Consider the following 21,248-nt stretch of genomic DNA (forward strand, 5'->3'; position numbering starts at 1 on the left):
AACAGACTCAGATATTCTTAATAATATATTAACAAATTGAAATTAGCAATATTTTTAAACAATACTACATCATGATCCAGTGAGGTTTATTCCAGGAATACAAAGCTGGTTCAACATTATAAAAATCAATTAAAATAATTCTTCCTAGTAATAGAATAAAGGAAAATATATTATGATTATCTCAATAGATGAAGAAAAAGCATTTGACAGAATTCAACATTGATTTGTGATTAAAAATACCTTTAAACTAGGAATAGAAAATTTGTAAGTGTTAATTTGATAAAGGTTGTCTATAAGAAAACATAACTAATGTCATTCTTAATGGTGATATATTGAGTACTTTCTGCCTAAGATAAGGAGTAAAGCAAGGATATGTATTTCTACCACTTACTGAAAGCTAACCAGTGTAATTGGGAAGGAAAGAGAGTAGATAATTAGCTTACTAGCTTATTACCCTCTTCCCCATATTTCCTATCATAGCATTATATTTTTTTCTAATAGTTAGTACTTTTTAAATTTATCTCCAGATTATCAATCTTCCTCAGTAAGCTCCAGGAAGGAGGGACCTAGTGTTATATCTGGCCTGTATTAAGAATTATAATATTTGACGTATGAGTGAATACATTTAATGTTTGGGGAACCTTCTCTTCTGTATCTTTTCATATTTATTGTAGAGAGATACTCACTAATTTATCCCCAGAGAAGAAGTTAAAGATTTCATTGGTGAGTTTAGTAAAAGGACCTAGGTGAGCATAGCTCAGATTGTACCTTTTCTTTTCTTCATTTGCTAAGAACACATATCCTATTCTCTTCTCCTGAGTCATAAATTTTATAGGGGAGCCCCCATTGCAGGGAAGCTGTTGCTTATCATTGGGTGGGTAAATCTGTTTTATTCAGGGATGAAATATTCTCAAGCTTACCTGCCCATAAACCTAGTATGTTTTCTCCAATTCTTCTTTACTAGTAATGTGGTCTATATTTTGATCTTTAACTGTGATTTATGTTCCCTTCCTTTACAAGGAAAAAGGGAAGGGAGTGTTACTGAGTCATCTTAAACTCTATCATCTATCTAAAAACTAAAAACTTATTTATAAAAAAATCATAGAGGGGCGCCTGGATAGCTCAGTCGGTTAAGTGTCCGACTCTTGATTTTGGCTCAGGTCATGATCTCATGGTTTGTGGAATTGAGCACCATGTTAGGCTCAGCACTGACAGCATGGAGCCTGCTTGGGCTTCTCTGTATCCCTCTCTCTCTCTGCCCCTCTCCTACTCGTGTTCTCTCTCTCACTCAATAAGTAAACATTTAAAAAATCATAGAATTTTTAACTACTACTTAGGAAAAAAAAAGTTGTAACGTAAAAGGCAGAGAAAGGTTGCTATCATTAAAATATAAGGAGCTCTTACAAGTCCAAAGAGAAAAATTCATTGCCATAGAAAACCAAGCAAACATAAGCTGCAACTCACAAAAGAAGAAATATCCGAATAGCTAGTAATAATAGCTGCCATTCATTGAGGACTTACTGTATATTATGTCCTTAACAATTTACTTGCATTATGTCATGCAAACAGTAACAATGTTTTTTTTTTGTTTGTTTTACTGTAGCAAATACATAGTTTTTATTATATGCTAGCTACTCTAAGCACATTACTTACAATCTACCTATTTTATAAACGAGGAAGCAGGCAGGAGGAGTTTAGCCATTTGTGCAAATAGTTGAGCCAGTCTTTTAACTCAGGAGGTCTGAGTTTAGAGCCTATGTGTGGTTTTTTTTTTTAACATTTATTTTATTTTTGAGAGAGTGGATGTGTGTGTGCATGCGTGAGGGAAGGACAGAGAGAGAGGGGGACAGAGGATCCAAAATCAGGCTCTGTGCTGACAGAAGAGAGCCTAATGCAGGGCTCAAACTCACCAACCATGAGATTGTGACCAAGCTGAAGTCAGAAGCTTAACTGACTGAGCCACCCAGGCGCCCTTAGATCCTGGGTTTTTTAAATGCTACTTTATACTTCTTGTCCATAAAACAAAGAAATATAATGCTTTCCTACTCATTTTAATTTTATTTTTAAATTTCAAAAACAGTACGTGATTGTACTAACAAATGTGAACAGTACAACTGTGTGTAAAATAAAAAATAATTACTTTATTTGCACTCCTAAATTCTACTCTTCAAAGGTAAAAGCTGTTGACCACTCGATATGCATTCTTCAAGATTTTCAAGAAAATAAAATTTTAAAAATTATTTTTCTGTTTATTCCATGTGTATGTGTTAGTTTTTTTTTGTTTTTTTTTTTTAAACCTTTAACACATGCTATTGGCAAGTGTATGGGGAGCAAGCACTTTGGTGTACTGCTGATGAGAGTGTAAATTGGTACACTATATCTGGTGGAAAATTTGGAGTGTCTATAAAAATTTTAAATGTGCTTACCTTATCCATTCATTGGTTTTCAAGGGACTATTTCTAGGAAAAATAGAACAAATGCCCCAGAATGTTTAAGATGAACGCATAAAGATAAGGATAGACACTGCATGGTTTATAGTAGCAATTTTTTTTTTTAAATCACACCATTGGAAACAGCCCTTGTCTAAACTGTCCAGGTTTAGAGAATTAGTGTGTTTACTATATAATTAGTTAACTAATGGTAGAATTGCTGTTGATTTTTTTTTTCTTTGTAAGATATATCAGAGTAGATTTTAGAATTAAAAAGAAAAGCTACTACCCGCTGGGGAAATCAGTTAATTACCTGAAGTCACAGTCTCCACACTGAAAATCACTATAAGGAGGTGTGTACATAACTTATCAATATAGCACCTGATACTCACTAAATATCTGGTATTATTATTACTATCTCTGTATCTCCACAGTTAGCATTTTTTTGGTAATCAGAAATAACAAATTACAGAAGAGTACCTCAGCAAAGCATTGTGTATACCATATTAACTATCAAAGGTTTATGAAAGACCAATTCTTAGAATCAACAGACATAAATTCAGGTATTCTGGCTCTTTGTGAACATGGGCAAGTCCCTAAATTTTAGGTATAAAATCCTATACCTAAATCCTAGGCAGATAATCCTATCTGCCAAATGGAGATACCAACCAAAGAGGTAAACTGAGGATTATTTTGAGGAACAAATGTAAATTATTTGAAAAGTAGAGTGCTATACAAACACATTTAGTGTAGGAAGCTGGTTTTAAGCATATTGTTAGATTGTCTAATGCCTAGTACAATGCTTGAAATCTAATCACTATACATTTCTTAACATATTTTTGAATTTATAAATTGTGTGGTTTCTTCCTGCATATTCAAAGTTTGATTTATGTATAGTAATTTCATATGTAGAGTTTGAGCTTTTCACTTTTTCCAGAATGTGTTGTTGTAATAGAAAAAATAATTATTAAAATTTGTGTACATTTTTGTCCGTTTTTCTTACTTTAGGAATGGAACATTACTAAACTTTCAATTGAGTATGATTCTGAGCCCTTTGGAAAGGAACGAGATGCAGCCATTAAGAAACTGGCTACTGAAGCTGGAGTAGAAGTTATTGTACGAATTTCACATACATTATATGACCTGGACAAGTAAGTTTTTCTTTTATTCTGGTAGAATATACATAACATAAAATTTGTTATCTCAACCATTTTTAAGCATACAGTTCAGTGGTATTAAGCACATGGACCAGTAAGTTTTAACCTGTGGGACTTAAGTTTGTGAAATGAAAATAACAACATACACATAGAATTGTGGGAGAATTAAATGAATGTATGTTAAGTCCTTAGCCTTTTAACTGCTGTGATTTTTTATTTACTCGAGAGATGCCAAAATTACAGGCACATTTAGTGCATAAGACAAAAATACTCAGAATTTCACTGTCAAAACTATTATGAGTATCACATAATTTTCCTTGACTGTTCTAACTCAACCTGTGGTCTTGCCTTTCAGGGCTCTTAGTAATATTAATCTCATAGTTTATATGATATAAAGCTATACTACACTTTGATATGTTCAGGATGATTGTCTTAAATTATTTTATTTCATGCATTTATATCTTTTTTTAATGTTTATTTATTTATTGTGAGAGAGTTAGAAAGAACATTTACACAAGTGTGCAAGCAGGGGAGGGGCAGAGAGAGAGAGAAGGAATCCCGGGGGGGCCTGATCCCATGAACCATGCATGACCAGAGCTGAAACCAAGAGTCAGATGCTTATCTAACTGAGCCATCCAGGTGCCTCTCATGTATGTATCCCTCGTCTGGATTTTAATTTCAGATGCAAATTGTATATAATATTACTTTGCATAGCTGTAGTCCTCTAAAATGTGGCATAATATCTTATTTCTCAAAGTGTATTTTTTTTTAAATATCATTTCTTGGTGATGCTTTGTCCAAAAAAAATTCTGTGGTAAGTTTAAATTTAGAAAGTATTTATATTCTTTGAATTTTGAAGGTTTATAAGATTCATTAGTGTAGTAACTTTTGGCATACTGTCATCCTTACAAGTGCTGAACTTGAAATCTCATAATTTATGTACCTTTTAAATTGTTTTACTTTTTTAGTTCTTTACTCATTTTATCTAGTTAATAAAGCTAATTCTATAAGTTACATGAAAAACTAGTTAATTTTGTTCTACTTTTCCAAATGTATAAAAACTGTAGTTTGATTCAGGCAGGGGTCTTATTTGATATTACGCCAAAAGTCATATATCTCATATATATATATATATATCTTATTGTTTTTGGTGCAATTATAAATGAGATTATTTTCTTAATTTCACTTCCAAATTCATTCCATGAGGCCAGTTCAGCCTGATACCAAAGCCAGATAAAGACCAAAAAAAAAAAAAAAAAAGAACTACGTTAGGCCAATATTTCTCATGAATATAGATGCAGAAATTCTCAAGAAAATATTAGCAAATCAATTTCAGCAATACATTAAAAAAATCATACATCACGATCAAGTGCAATTTATTCCAGAGATGCAGGGGTGGCTCAGTATTCGCAAAAAATCAACATGATACATCACACCAATAAGAGAAAGGATTAAAACCATTATGATCATTTTAATAGATGCATAAAAAGCATTTTACAAAGTACAACATCCACTCATGATAAAAACCTTCTGCAAAGTAGGTCTAGAGAGAATGTATCTCAACATAATAAAGCCTTGTATGAAAAACTCACAGTCAACATTATATTTAATTGTGAAAAACTGAGAGCTTTTCCCCTAAAGTCAGGAACAAGACAAGGATATCCACTCTCACCATTTTTATTCAACATAGTACTGGAATTCCTAGCCACAGCAATTAGACAACATAAAGAAACAAAAGGCATCCAAATTGGTAAAGAAGAAGTAAAACTCTTGACTATTTGTAGATGCCATGATACTGTATATAAAAATCCCTAAGGACTCCACCAAAACACTACTAGAACTGATAAATGAATTCAGTAAAGTCACAGGTTATAAAATCAGTGTGCAGAAATCTTTTTGCATTCTTATACACCATTAAGGAAAAATGGAATTTAAGAAGACAAATGAGCATAAGGAAAAAAAGAGAGAGGCAAAGCAAGAAACAGACTCTCAACTATAGAGAATAAACTGATGGTTACCAGAGGGGGAGGTGACTGGGAGGATGGGTTAAATAGGTGATGGAGATTAAGGAGGATACTTGTGATGAACACTGGGTGTTGTATGGAAGTGTTGAATCACTAAAGTATACACTTCAACCTAATATAATACAGTATGTTAACTAACTGGAATTTAAGTTAAAAACTTTGTAAAAATGTACTATATTTGGATTAAGGAAACCTTGATTTCCTATTTATTAGTTATGCAACCTTGACTAACTTATTTAACTCTTTCAGTAGGTTCTAGTTTTTGATCCATAAAATGAAGGAATTAAATTTTACAGTCTTTCTTTATTAGGGCTAAATGTCAAGCAAATGGCCATCGTAAAAGAAAATAATTGGTTATTCCCAAATAGTGTCTGATCCAAGCTACCATTGTCAAAGCTAATTTTTCTTTTTAGTATAACTTGATTGAGGCAATCAGTGATCAAAAGTGAATGTAAAATGTACATAAGATACATATGCTGACATTTTAAACAAATGCATGATAAGCACAATAGAAAATAGCAAGTGATTGTCACTACAGTAATATAGAATCCTAATTAATGAGACTTGCTTATTGCTCCTTGATATTGTATTGGTCCGGTCTAGTTTTTACTGACGATTAAGAGATTCTTTGAGCTGAGTTTTAATGTTTTTACCTTTTCATATGTATTATTTTTATGTTATTGCCTTTAGGCTAATTTAGCTGCTTGTTTTTTTCACTCATAGGTGTTTAATGATGCCCTTTGTCTTAAAGGTTTTGGTATTTGCATACTGTATATTTTTGACAAGTAGCAGATGTTTAAAAAATTGCGAGAATGGTTTTTAGATTCAATAACTACTTTAGTAATTTTCATGGTTGTATAAGAAGCTTACATCTGCCTAGAAGTCTTAAGTAATTAATTTTATTTTCTGATTTTAAGCCTTTTCAGAACTTACCAGTCAAATTATATTTTTATTTTACTTTGTTATTAGGATCATTGAACTCAATGGTGGACAGCCACCTCTTACTTATAAAAGATTCCAGACTCTCATCAGCAAAATGGAACCACTAGAGATACCCGTAGAGACAATTACTTCAGAACTAATAGAAAAGTGCACAACTCCTCTGTCTGATGACCATGATGAGAAATATGGAGTCCCTTCATTGGAAGAACTTGGTAGGTGTAAATGGTAATAAATGCAGAGCTTAAGAGTTAATAAATCACTCAGAAAATCTCACTTCTAATTTGACATGTAAAGTATTTTGCATTTAGAGGGAAAGGAGAAAAAAATCTAAAAGAAGCTCTTAAACTAAGAAGTGATAAATCTGTACATTATTTATGTGTTCTATAAATGTGATCTATCTGTGATCACCTTAAGATGTTCATCCTAAAGAATAGAGACCATGATGTATCCTTATATATGAGGAGTTACCCAGGGCCGTCAGTTCATTTTTATGCTACTGTCATAAATTATTCTGCAAAGTATTTTTTTCCTACCTGTTGCGGTTCAATAAAAATTATTTTAGTTCCAGAAGAATATTTTTTCTTTTTTCTTCTTTTTGTTTTTTTTTTAGGTTTTGATACAGATGGCTTACCCTCTGCAGTATGGCCAGGCGGAGAAACTGAAGCACTTACACGTTTGGAACGGCATTTGGAAAGAAAAGTATGATAACATAGATCATGCTTGTATTTCCAAACTGGCATCTAAAGAATAATTTCACTCTTTTTTAAAACCAAAAAGTAGGCTGTTGAACAAGAGGAATTGAGAGAAATAGTTAAAACAGCACAGACCTAATTGTTTGAAAATTAACAACCATCTCTTCATTTAGATATTTTTTTTCCTCCTCTGCTGATTATTTCCTCTTTAGCTACTACCAATACTACCTCTTCTTTCTGTGTAAGCTGGTATCTGATGACCATAACTTTGAAGCTAAGATAAAGTTCTTCTATTTCACCTTTACCTCAGTGTCAAGGAGACAGGTTGAAAGTGCTCTCAGCTTCGTGTTAGGAATTTGAAGGTAATTTATTTCATATGAGTATGTGCTACACCAGGATGGCTAAAACAAAAGAATGCTTAATTGTATTCTGCTGTGTTTTTTATTAAAACATGATTGTGGCTGGGATAATAAGATAATATTCTCCAAGAAGTATGTAACTTTTTTTTGTTTTTGTTTTTGAGAGAGGTTAGAGAGTGTGAGCAGGGGAGGGGCAGAGGGAGAAGGAGAGAGAGAATCTTAAGCAGGCTCCATGCCCAGCACAGTGCCTGAAGCGGGGTTTGATCTCATGACCATAAGATCATGACCTGAGCAGAAATCAAGAGTTGGACACTCAACCGAGCCACCCAGACGCCCCAGAACTATGTAACTTTAAAGAAATATATATCAGTTTTAAATACTCTTTAAAATGGAAAAGGCAATTAGTTAGCATGATTCTCTCTGTGTATTTTCAGGCGTGGGTGGCAAACTTTGAAAGACCTCGAATGAATGCAAATTCACTGCTTGCTAGCCCTACTGGACTCAGTCCTTATCTTCGATTTGGTTGTTTGTCATGTCGACTGTTTTACTTCAAACTAACAGATCTCTACAAAAAGGTACTATCTAAAACTGAAGCTTGATTTTCAGAATACTTTTTTAAAAATTGCTGACAATACTTATTTGCATTTTAACCTTAGGTAAAGAAGAACAGTTCCCCTCCCCTTTCCCTTTATGGGCAACTGTTATGGCGTGAATTTTTCTATACAGCAGCAACAAATAATCCACGCTTTGATAAAATGGAAGGAAACCCCATCTGTGTTCAGATTCCTTGGGATAAGAATCCTGAGGCTTTAGCAAAATGGGCAGAAGGACGGACAGGCTTTCCATGGATTGATGCCATCATGACACAGCTTCGTCAGGAGGGTTGGATTCACCATTTAGCCAGACATGCAGTTGCTTGCTTCCTGACCCGAGGTGACCTGTGGATTAGTTGGGAAGAAGGAATGAAAGTAAGTATTCTGCTAACTAATATGGTACAGTCTTATTTTGAAAGACTCTGTACTTTATTAAACAATTCCTATAAGTTGTCTATTATGTAGATTCGTTTATAGTCTAATTTTTTCAGTGGGTAAAGAATTTAAATCCCTAAAGAGGCACACTCTTGGAGAGCAGAATGGTATAATCAGACAGGAAAAATGTGAAAACTGGTTTGATTAACCTAAAGTCATTTCAGAGACTGAACCAGCCTAGCCATCAAGGGAACTATAAGGTTTAATAACACTCTGGACTTACTAGATTAACATATTTATAGGTGATTATTTCTACTACAAAAAAGGATTCACCTGGAATTCTTAGAAATATTGAATTTATATTGTAAAATTTTAAGCCTGTATCATTTTACTTCACTTCAAAATCACAGCTTTTTAGTAACCTAGTATGTAAAGTGAAACATACTGCATTTTATGACATCATCTTGTGGTTATATGTAATAGGACTTGATTTACCTTCCTGTTTATAACATAACTTTCCCCTATCCAAGGACCATTTCTGATCCATTAAAAACAAATTTTTTTAATGTTTGTTTATGTTTGAGAGTCAGGGTGCAAGCCAGGGAGGAGCAGAGAGAGGGAGACACAGAATCGGAAGCAGGCTCCAGGCTCTGAGCTGTCACCATGGAGCCCGATGCAGGGCTCAAACTCACGAACCATGAGATCATGATCTGAGCCAAAGTCAGACCCTCAACCAACTGAGCCACCCAGGCGCCCCATCTGATCCTTTTTTTGGGGTTTTTTTTTTTTTTTTTGCATCTCCTATATTTCCTAGTACAAAGTTGTACGTGAGGTAGATGTTATAGCAAACACTTAATGAATTTATAAAAATTCATTTTAATTTGGTCAAGGAATTCCAAATTTAAACTCTATAATGCTAGTGCATTTTTAAAGGTCATTTATATATATTTTTTTAATTTTTATTTTTTTTAATTTACATCCAAATTAGTTAGCATATAGTGCAACAATGATTTCAGGAGTAGATTTCTTAATGCCCCTTACCCATTTAGCCCATCCAGCCTTCCCCAACCCCTCCAGCAACCCTTTGTTTGTTCTCCATATTTAAGAGTCTCTTCTGTTTTGTCCCCCTCCCTATATTTATTTTTTGTTTCCTTTCCCTTATGTTCATCTTTTTTTTCTCTTAAAGTCCTCATATGAGTGAAGTCATATGATGTTTGTTTTTCTCTAATTTCACTTAGCATAAAATCCTCTAGTTCCATCCACAAAGTTGCAAATGGCAAGATTTCATTCCTTTTGATTGCCGAGTAATACTCCATTGTCTATATATACCACATCTTCTTTATCCATCCATCCATCAATGGACATTTGGGCTCTTTCCATACTTTGGCTATTGTTGATAGTACTGTTTATAGTGCTATAAACATTGGTATGCATTTGTCCCTTCAAAACAGCATACCTATATCCCTTGGATAAATACCTAGTAGTGCAATTGCTGGGTCGTAAAATAGTTCTATTGTTAATTTTTTGAGGAACCTCCATACTGTTTTCCAGAGTGGCTGCACCAGCTTGCATTCCCATAAAGGTCATTTATATTTGAGTGCTCCCTCTATGTAGGCCAGTGGTACCAAGCTTCTAAAGTTTTGTTAGTGATTTATTTGGTAACATGTTTGCTTTCTCAAAAATGTTCACTGCTTTTTTCTTTCATGTTTATTTGAATCGTTGACTTGAGTATTTTACCCTGGTCCCAATACCACCGGCAAAGATTAGAAAGGTGAATTCTATTCAGAAATTCACTTATATTACTTATATTTTTCTTTCCCTGAAATAACTCATTACAGAACAGAACATTGACAAAGAGGCTGACTTTAGAAAGTTTAATTTTATAGTTCTGTGCTAGATTTTCTTTTCCTTGACTTTTGATCTACAGAGACCTGGAAAATGGTTGCTTTGAGAATTGTATGTGTACAAACTAATTGGTTACTGTTACTTCTGAAGGTATTTGAAGAATTATTGCTTGATGCAGATTGGAGCATAAATGCTGGAAGTTGGATGTGGCTGTCTTGTAGTTCCTTTTTCCAACAGTTTTTTCACTGCTATTGCCCCGTTGGTTTTGGTAGGAGAACAGATCCCAATGGAGACTATATCAGGTAAATCAAGGGTGATTTTTATTCAGTTTGGAATAACTAATCCAGGAAGAAATTTTTATGTTTAAGCAACACTTAAGGTTTTCCCTACTTATCATGGGCAGCAGAAATGAGGAGATGGGTAAACGAATCATTTAAATGGTATTAACTTGATTTTGATTATTCATAGCTAATAATTTGTTTGTTATAATTTGCTTATAGTTCATTTTATTAATAGTTTTTCTTCCTTCTCCCAAAAGGCGTTATTTGCCTGTCCTAAGAGGTTTCCCTGCAAAATATATCTATGATCCCTGGAATGCACCAGAAGGTATCCAAAAGGTAGCCAAATGTTTGATAGGAGTTAATTATCCTAAACCGATGGTGAACCATGCTGAGGCAAGCCGTTTGAATATTGAGAGGATGAAACAGATTTATCAGCAGCTTTCACGATATAGAGGACTAGGTATGTCAGCAGTTACCTTTTGTTTGTTTCTTTGGCAGTTGTTTATGTGTACCTATCCTTGAATTTGATCTTGAGCATAACTTAATAGGAAATTTTTTCCCTTTAGGTCTTCTTGCATCAGTGCCTTCTAATCCTAATGGGAATGGAGGCCTCATGGGATATTCTCCTGGAGAAAATATTCCAGGTTGTAGCAGCAGTGGAAGTAAGTGAAAAGGAATTTTCTACACTTAGTAACATAAAGAGATTAATAATCAAATACATATTTACTGAATCCTCACTACGTTTTTAAAAAATCTATCTTTTGTAATCTATCTTTGTATAGTAGGTTCTTTGTACACATACATACATGTGTATATACATGCACTCACACATGTATACCCTCATTTCATTAGTGACATTTTAGAGATGAAAAACATCTTTACACATAGTAGAATTTAGGTCAGGAAGTTTTCTTGGAAGATTGTGGGGTGGATAGCAATTTGGGTAGGCAGATGAAGGAGAGAGCATTATGGACCTGGAAATGGGAGCAAGTGATTATGGAAAGATCCTGAGGATTTGACTTGCTATTAAAGCATTCTTCCCTCCAGTTTTTGTTCCATTTGAAAGGATTAGATACTTCTGAAGCATATCCATTTTTTCCCTCTACTTATCCTGTTTGTAGGCTTTTATCTTATAGTGTCTCACAAGGCATATCAAAGGTCAATACTCTGTGTAACTTGTATACAGATGTATTGAAGTATTTTTGTACTTAAAATAAAACAAAGCATAATCTAATTATGATAATAATTTAAAAAAAATTTTTTTAAATGCTTATTTATTTTTGAGAGAGAGAGACACACACACAGTGGGAGCGGGGGAGGGGCAGAGAGAGAGGGAGACACAGAATCTGAAGCAGGCTTCAGGCTCTGAGCTGTCAGCACAGAGCCTGACATGGGCTTGAACCCACGAACTATGAGATCATGACCTGAGCCAAAGTCAGACGCTTAACCAACTGAGCCACCCAGGCGCCTCCGATAGTAATATGTTTTAGGTTTTATTTAATTTTTAATTTAATGTTTTTCCTTTTCTTTTTATTTTTTTTTAATTTTTTTTTTTTAACGTTTACTTATTTATTTTTGAGACAGGGAGAGACAGCATGAACAGGGGAGGGTCAGAGAGAGAGGGAGACACAGAATCTGAAACAGGCTCCAGGCTCTGAGCTGTCAGCACAGAGCCTGATGTGGGGCTCGAACTCACGGACCGCGAGATCATGACCTGAGCCAAAGTCGGATGCTTAACCGACTGAGCCACACAGGCGCCCCTTTCCTTTTCTTTTTAATTTAGAGAGAGGGAGAGCCCAAGTGGGGTAGAGAGGCAGGCGGTGGGGAGTTGGGGGGGGGGGGTGCGGGGAGAAAGAGAGAGAGAGAGAAAGAGGGAGAAAGAAAGAATCATAAGCAGGCTCCGTGCTCATTGCAGAGCCCGACGTGGGACTCGATTCCACAATCCTGGGACTACAACCTGAGGCGAAATCAAGAGTCGGATGCTTAACCAACTGAACCACCCAGCCACCCTATTAATTTTTAACTTAATTTTTTTCCACTAACAATACCCATTCAGGGGCACCTGGGTGACTCAGTCAGTTAAGCATCTGACTTCAGCTCAGGTCATTATCTCACAGCTCGTGAGTTCGAGCCCCACATCGGGCTCTATGCTGACAGCTCAGAGCCTAGAACCTGCTTTGGTTTCTGTGTCTCCCTCTCTCTTTGCCCCTCCCCCACTCACACTCTGTCTGTCTCTCTCTCAAAAATAAAATAAACATTTGGAGCGCCTGGGTGGCTCAGTCGGTAAGCATCCAACTCTTGGTTTCAGCTCAGGTCATGATCTTTGAGGTTTTGTGGGTTCAGGCCCCACATTGGTTTCCAAGCTGACAGTGCAGAGCCTGCTTGGGATTCTCTGTCTCCCTCTCTCTGTTCCTCCCCGACTTGTGCTGTCTCTGTCTCTCTCAAAGTAAATAAATAAACTTAAAAAAAATTTTTTTTAAAATAAACATTAAAAAAAAAGAGTGCCTAAGAAGTGACAGTAACCAGTGCTGTAAAGGATGTGTAGAGACTGGAACCCTCAAACGTTGTTGAGAGATGGGCTGTAAAATGTTATAGCCACTTTGGAAAAAGCTAAACATAAATTTAACTTACAACCCAGAAACTCCATTCCTAAGTGTCTGTCCAAAAGAAATGAAAACATATGTCTACACGAAGACTTAAGGAATCATAAGACTGTTTTCAATAGTTTCATTTATAATAAGTCAAAATGTACATCCATGCAATGGAATATTAATTCATAAGAAGGAATAAAATGCTGGTACATGCTACATTATGGATAAACCTCAAAAATACTATGTTAAGTTAAAGAATCCAGACACAAAAGACCACATACTGCCCAATTCACTTATATGAACTGTCCAGAAAAGGCATGCCTTTAAAAGAAACTAAGTTAATGGTTATCTTAGGTTTAGGGGTAGGAATGAGAATGAATGCAAATGGGCATGAAAATGTTCTAAAACTGGATTAGATTGTGATGATTACACAACTCTATAAATTTACTAAAAATTATTGAATTGTACACTTAAAACAGGTGAATTTTATGGTATGTAAATTATACCTCAAAACTGCTTTAAAAAAACTATTTACTATAGAGAACATGGGAAATTCAGAAAAATAGAAAACAGCAAATAAAAATCACCCACAATTCCATCCACTAGAGACAGTCATTATTAAATTTTTGGTATGTTTCCTTTGAATACATTTTCTATGCGATTTTTCCCCCCGCAGTGTCTTTAAGTTCGAATTTTATGAGTGAAAAATCCTTTTGGTGCTATTGATAGTGTAACATAAGAGGACTGTGATCATACAAACTTTTTGCCCTTAGAAAACATGGGATTTTTAGAAATAAGAAATATGGGAGTTTGTTTAAAGCTATTTTCATTCTAAGATTTGTCATCTTATATAATCTTGGCATTTGAAATTTAACCACTGTAATGTCCCTGAAGATACAGTTAATGTGGGGATTTCTGATTTTTATAAGCAGCTATGCTAGTCATAAGCCAGTTGATTCAGCAAAGCTCTTTGCTCTACTCATTGTCTCTTGTACTGTTATTCTTGTGACAATATAACTTACTGCATTTTTTATGGGGAAGTTATAGGCAGTTGAGATATTCATCAATTTAGGGACTCAGGAAGAGTCTAAGTGTCTGCTTATCATTTAGCTCTCTAAAGAAATAAAATGCCATCTTAAGGAAATTCTGAATGTATTTATTGAACTTATTAATTTACCGCCTCCTCTTCAAAAGTAGCCACTCTCCCAATTTCTAATACTATAATTTTTGCCCATTTTTTGCACTTTATAGAATCCTATAGTTTGTAATCTTTTTTTTTTTTTTTTTTTGGCCTGGCTGGTTTCACTCAGTATTTCGTTTATGAGATTATTCTCATTTATCTTAGAACTGGAAGAAGAATGAATTTGATTAACTTGAGAAAATGAGGTGACTAGCCTGTGATTTAGCCTACCTCTGTGAATCTTCCAGTAAAATTGACTTTTCCTTCTTCAGTGTCCCCACTGTGTGCTATAAAAACTTCCCTCCTAAAACCTAGTAACACTTATTTGTGCTTAGTGATTTTATGTATCTGTCATCTACTTGACTGTAAATGCTTTGAAGACAAGACCTCATGTCTTAGTAATATTTGTATCCCTAGTACCTGTTACAGCCTTTAGCATAAACAAGCATGCAACAAATGTATAAAGTATGAATAAATATGATAGTTGAAAGTTATTTGTTGAAGCTTTCTTGATTCTATCGCTTCTTGGCCTTTTGGCCAAGATCAAGTGAAGTTTTCTTGATTATAAAATATATGATATATATACACACACATATAAATGGTTAGCACTTAACCACTTTAAATGTATAATTCAGTGGAATTAAGTACATTCATGTTGTTACATGAAGTTTTAAATAAATCTTGTACTGGGGTGCCTGGGTGGCTCAGTCAGTTAAGTGTCCAACTTCAGCTCAGGTCATGACCTCACAGTTTGTGAGTTCGAGCCCTGCATCAGGCTCTGACAGCTCAGAGCCTGGAGCCTGCTTTGGGTTCTGTGTCTCCCTCTCTCTCTGCCCCTCCCCCACTCACACTCTGTCTCTGTCTCTGTCTCGAGAATAAACATTAAAAAAAAATTTTTTTTTAAATAAATCTTGTACAATAATGCAAGGTGACAAGTATCACTATTAGGGGAAGCCCTGCCAATGGTAAAACCAGGAGGAGTAGCACCATTCAGTGGTAAATTTGCCGTAGTCCAGAGTCTGACCTTCAGCCTTAAAAGCCTTACAGGTCCCAAGAACTGAGGGTTTTTAGTTTAATTAGAGGTGACTGTGAAGGGCACACTAGAAGTTTAAAAATCAGGGTGCTTGTTGTGATGAGCACTGGGTGTTGTATGTAAGTGATGGGTCACTGAATTCTCCTCCTGAAACCAATATTGCACTGTATATTGACTGAAATTTAAACGAAAAAATAAAAATCATGTGACTTAAAATATCAAGGAACACTAATTCATTATTTATGGTGGAGGTATCCCTTTCCAATGATAGAAGGCTTCATCCCTGATCCACTTTCCCAATTTTGAGTACTTTGAAAAACTGAATTCTTTATCCAGAGGAAGTTGATGAGCATGAAACTATAATAAGAAATAAGTAGCTTATCTTGCTCAGACCAAGGTGACCTCTCTGTAGGGGCTAGAATGTTCATATTTGTCCATTATCTAGACACACTGACAAAAATGTTTCTCTAGAACCTATTTCCTGTGCCAACCCATTCTCCTGTGACACTGGTTCTTTTTAGAAGGGTTGATACAATTGCTAGGTAACTGCCATGTTGTTTCTGAATTCTTGTGTGATTTGAATTGTTAAATTCTCATCTGGCAGGCCCTTATTCACTTATCTCCAAGGGCATATGTTTTGGACAGGCTCTGAGGGGAGAATGTGGAATAGAGGCACAAGAGGTGAAAGAAGGATATATATCTCACGGTTGCCCTATATTTTCCTTCTATGATCAAGTGTCTCGTTGTCATGCAGTAAATAAATGTTTTTTAGAAAATGATTATTAGTGATTTTGCCTTTGAGCCAAAAGTCAACATTTCTATGACCCTAAGTTTAAGTTTTCCTGATTTGAGCATATGGTTTTTGGTTCATATGAAGGATTGGGGTTTAGTCTGAAAAAGCATAAATGCCCCAATACAGTTACTAAAAATTGGATTTGTAGTCTTAATACATACAACTTAGAATTTAAATAATTTTACTGTGTTTTAAATACTAACAGGTTGCTCTCAGGGGAGTGGTATTTTACATTATACTCATGGAGACAGTCAGCAAACTCACTTACTAAAGCAAGGTAAGAATGAAGCATTTGAGCATACTGTTCTTTTTACCTTTCCTATCGTAAACATACATTTTTTTAAAATACGTAGGAAGAAGCTCCATGGGCACTGGTCTCAGTGGTGGGAAACGTCCTAGTCAGGAAGAGGATACACAGAGTATTGGTCCTAAGGTCCAGCGACAGAGCGTTAATTAGGTAAATATTTTAAAGCCTTATTTCTTGCTTTAGTGGAGTGTGTAATCAACATAAATTAAGACAGTTTCCAAAATAGAACTAATCTCTTTTTTCAAACTAGAGAAACTGAGGCATTAACTTTTCAGTAATTGTTACAAAACCATTTAATTATTAGACAAGAGAAGTGCATCTGTACTGGACAGAGTGCTTCACTCAGTTTTGAAAGTGATCATCTTAATTGATGATCTTTAAATTTGAAAAACTTATGATGTTGTGCTCAAGTTTTTTTCTCAGAAAAAGACATTTTTTTCATTTTCTTACTATGTGACCATGAGTCTAAAACAACCGAAGTGACTTTTTATTGTAAGTAGTATTAATATAATCCCTTTATGAACTTTTCCCCGCATCTTTGCCTCTTAAATGTTATAAGTTTCTTTTATGTATTGTGATACTTCTGAAATCTAAATTCTTTCAGGGAATAGTTTAATTTTTTTAAAAAACTGGCCCTTTTTTAGAGTTATCAAAAAAGCCATGGCTATATTCAGTTGAATTGGATGTGGCATATTATTTTATCATTTAAATTTACATGAAAAATATCTATACAGTGCATTTGCCAGTTTTTAAAGACTTTTGTTTCTTCAGTTATCTTAAACTGTGTGCTTTTTTAAAAATTATTGCTAACTATACTTACAGTAAGTATATAATTGAGTAACGTATATAATTATTGAATCAATGTGATTGATGTGCACTGGAAACTAATATATTGTATGTCAGTTATACTTCAGTAATAATATATATGTATATGGACAGCAATAATAAAACATTTTAAATATTGCTGTTTTCTTAGTGCCAACCTAATTTAGATTGTAACTTTCTTGAAGATCAATAAACACTCATCAATTTTTTTATCATTTAATTCCTTGAAATCAAACTTTACCCAGTTTCTTTTTCCCCTTAAATCACAGAAAACATTCAAGAAGAATACTGTTGCAGCTGAAATTGGTGGGGAGTTCAATACTTTTTTCAGTTAAATTATTTTAAAATGTCCTTCATTGATGGAAAGCAGTTACATTTTGAAATGCATTGTTTCTAATGACATTTCTGTAGTTTTAAACTTTTTAATGAATTTCACGTAGGATGAATGGTAATTTGTATATAAAGAACTTGATAAAAAATTTGCTTAATGTAAATAGAAATAGTCACAGTTAGTATAGACCCATCAATATATTTTTGATAATTTTTCATGTATGGTAAAAGTTAAAGTGGCAAACTGATATCCTGATATAAAAATTAATGTTTTGAGTGTCAATGTGGGAAGATAGGAGGTTTTTAGACTTTCTTAAAAGACTTTGTTAAAATTTTAGGACAAAATTTTCTTGACATCATTGTTTGATCTAACTTTACACTCTTTGATAATAATGTTTTAGAAAATATGCGCCATCACAATTGGTAGTTACAGCCTCTGTTAACACAGACAATATGTTTTAAAGCTTCATGTATGCCTGTTTTGACGCAAATCTGTGGAAGTATCATGTGTTAAGTTCTCCTTGTCTCCCTTTGTTCATTTACAGCTAAGTGACTTTGTTATTAAAGTATATGCATATATGGAATCTTGTGTACTTGGTGGTGGTTGTTTTTTTCTTCTTTAAGTTTTTGTTTTAGTTAAGTGGGAGAGCATTGTTATATGAGATGTGATTACAAATTAGAGAGTCTATAAACCGCATGTAGCCATTCTGAATGAAGGAACAACTTCCAATATGTAGTAAAATAGTATTTTTCAAAATTATTCCAGATAAGATTACTATCTTCCAAATACTTTGTACTTTCAAAAATAGGTATCTGCAAGAAGGATTTAAAACCAAAGAGATTTTTTTCAGGTAATGGGGCTTGTAACTATGAGTTAGTCACTACAGTTAATAATGTGGGCTCTGGAGTCAAAGGCCAGGCTCTGCAACTCATTAGCTTTGAGATCTTGAGCAAGTTATTAACCTTCTGTGCCTTCTTTTTTGTCTTTGAAATGGAGGGGAGAGTAGTATCTCCGTCATACTACATATGAAATGCTCGTGACAGTGCCTGGCACGCAGTAGGGAGCTCGCTAAGTGTTAGCTGCAGGGCTGCCGTGCTGTGTAGCTCCCTGGATTGTGTAGGGCACAGTCTGCTTAGCTGTATGCTCTAGCTCTGGGTAGCCGTCATTATTTTCATTACTATTATTATCCCATTCCTGTCTCTTGTAGGCAAGTTTTTGTCTTTTAGAATTCCAATCTTTTATTTTTTTATTTTCCCAGTCTTCAGTTGTGATAGATGTTCAGTGAGATAATTGTATCAAAAAGTAAAGTAAGAGTCATTTGAATCCAAAATCCAGAAACAGTAACATTTTTATATGATGAGCATTTTAAAAAGTATCCTAGATAATGGATTAATACTAATTGATAAGGTCCATTACTGAGAAAAGAAAAAAGTATGCCTTCTCTTCTTTCACCACTGTTAATAAGGAGTGATATTTTCGCTGTTTTTCATGATACTTGTATATAACAAGCTACTCTTTAGACCGGATTGTACTGTACAGCACCGAGCAATTCATAGACCTAGGATTTACCATCACCATCCAGGGGAATAAAAGATTCCGTTTTAATGAGAATAAATATTTTAGTAAAAGAACATTGTTTCAGCATAGGCATTGATATTTTGTTTTAAACATAGGGCTATTTGGTTTTTAGGGGGTTTTTTGCAAAGCTTTTTCAGTTTGGTTTGAATTGTAAATAAAAAGAATCACTGAAAGGGAAAGACAGGTAGCAGTCAGTGTGTTCCAGTTGAGTAGATGTTTGAATGCAGTGGTTTCCCGTAACTAGAGGAGCTACTGTTCTGAAAATCCTGCTTGTGGCTGAGGAATTTAAGGCCTTTTATTCATTCAAGAAATTATATCTTGAAATCTTATTACCAAACATGTTCTGTTCTAGCATCTTGGAAAAAATGAGTTGAGGAAACCAAGCTTTTGAAAGAACCTACATAAAGTCTTTGTTTTTACATTCACTTGAAATAAATTAGTAACTTGGGATATAAAAGACCAGTAACAGTATTATTTCTAATGCATCTCTTAAGTACTAGAAACTTTAGGATCTCCCCACAATTTCAAACATGTTTGTAATTTTTGTATGTGTGTAATATGCATTATACTGGCTTCTTTCCTCTGTCTCTCCATCCAAGGGTTATTGTTGTTTTTCCCCCCCCTGGTTGTATTGTCCTAGAAATTCACTAAATATTTGGAATGGAAAAAACTTCAGGTAGCATTTAGTTATTATTACAGTTGACAGAGCTGACTTGGTCAGTTTCAAGTTTTGATTACAATGCACAGGGTAATAGGTATTACCATTTCTTACACAAGTCTGTGGAACCCTGGTACAAGCTAAGCTGCCAGCTCCCTAGTGTACATATCTGCTCCCTCCCTCCTGAGCAGTGACTGCAGCCTGCAGTTGTAAGGCGCTTGAGTTTACTACATTCCTTGACTTCCTTCTCTTCTCTGTAACCTACTCCAATTCCTTTTCCTAAATGCAGTGAAACATTTTGTTTGGTCCGGACCCCAAATCCTTATATCGCAGGAAAAAGTGTTCAATAAAGCCATGAGTAATAGGATTTTTATTTAAGGGTAACTCAGGGGAAGAAAGGTTACTGGACAATCACTCCCTGACTTCATCATATACATTAGCTACTCATTTAATTCTAGAATATCCTGGAGACCAAAGATGATCCTGAGAGAAGGAGCTAGGATTCTTGTTGCTAGTCTGTGTAATTTAAGGTGCAGATGTTGGTCCCTCTCAAAAAGCCTGTTGAGCACAAAGTGAATATTAAGGGTAGACTCAAATTAGCATTTTCTGAGTTCCTATCATGTGCCAAATATTGTTCATAGGAAAATAAATTCTTAAGTATCCACAAGGAGTTCACGAGGCGAGAGGGCAGTCTGGAAGAATTACAGTGGTGTGAGTTCAGGCTGTTAGAACTGTGCACAGTGTGCTGTGAAACACATGAAGGAAGAGACCTCCAGCCTGGGAAAATCACAGCTTTCCTGACTCCAGCTCTACCCAGGAGCATAGGACAACTAGGCAGGGTGGGGGCACCCTGTCTTTGGAAACATTTAACTGTACTTGGGATTCATCATGTTATCTGTTGTTAATGTCTTTGTCCTCCACTGTCCTACATGTAAACTCCATCAGGACAGGGAATGTACTTTTAAAACCCCCTTTGTCTTGTCCACCGGTGTCTTCTCATTGCGGTTTCACATGCTTGGCACTTAATAGGCATACCATAAATATTTGTTGATTGATAGATAAATGTGAGAATAAATGGGATGGACACTGAGACTGGCTTTAAGGAGAAATTAGTTTATAAGGTGAGCATCACAGGTAATAATTAGAATGGAACTGGACAGTTTGTCGGAAAAAAACAAGTGTTCAGGTGAACGCAGCAGGAGAGAGGCTTTTAAAGACGAATCAGACAGTCGCTGGCTACTGGGGGCGGGTGGGA

The 21,248-nt window shown here is 34.9% G+C and overlaps 1 protein-coding gene and 1 pseudogene across 3 annotated transcripts in view; both read left to right on the forward strand.

Annotated features, from left to right (window-relative positions):
- Positions 1 to 18,340, forward strand: part of CRY1 (cryptochrome circadian regulator 1) — a 93,395-nt gene extending 75,055 nt beyond the window's left edge. For 2 of the 3 annotated variants that reach the window (XM_019446690.2, XM_019446691.2), the window contains 11 exons: positions 3,438 to 3,580; positions 6,580 to 6,764; positions 7,163 to 7,251; positions 8,038 to 8,178; positions 8,260 to 8,571; positions 10,567 to 10,718; positions 10,955 to 11,157; positions 11,264 to 11,359; positions 16,500 to 16,571; positions 16,648 to 16,751; positions 17,696 to 17,797. In XM_019446690.2, the coding sequence (XP_019302235.1) occupies positions 3,438 to 3,580; positions 6,580 to 6,764; positions 7,163 to 7,251; positions 8,038 to 8,178; positions 8,260 to 8,571; positions 10,567 to 10,718; positions 10,955 to 11,157; positions 11,264 to 11,359; positions 16,500 to 16,571; positions 16,648 to 16,751 (1,497 nt within the window). In that variant the 3' untranslated portion in view covers positions 17,696 to 17,797. Of the gene's footprint in view, positions 1 to 3,437; positions 3,581 to 6,579; positions 6,765 to 7,162; positions 7,252 to 8,037; positions 8,179 to 8,259; positions 8,572 to 10,566; positions 10,719 to 10,954; positions 11,158 to 11,263; positions 11,360 to 16,499; positions 16,572 to 16,647; positions 16,752 to 17,695 lie in introns of all 3 variants that reach the window. The other variant, XM_053895633.1, reaches the window with a different exon arrangement.
- Positions 14,986 to 15,101, forward strand: LOC128775237 (U2 spliceosomal RNA; annotated as a pseudogene).
- Positions 18,341 to 21,248: the final 2,908 nt, after the last annotated feature.

Source organism: Panthera pardus, unplaced genomic scaffold (genome assembly GCF_024362965.1).
Source record: "Panthera pardus isolate Hobbes unplaced genomic scaffold, ASM2436296v1 HiC_scaffold_6, whole genome shotgun sequence".
NCBI classification, from domain to species: Eukaryota; Metazoa; Chordata; class Mammalia; order Carnivora; family Felidae; genus Panthera; species Panthera pardus.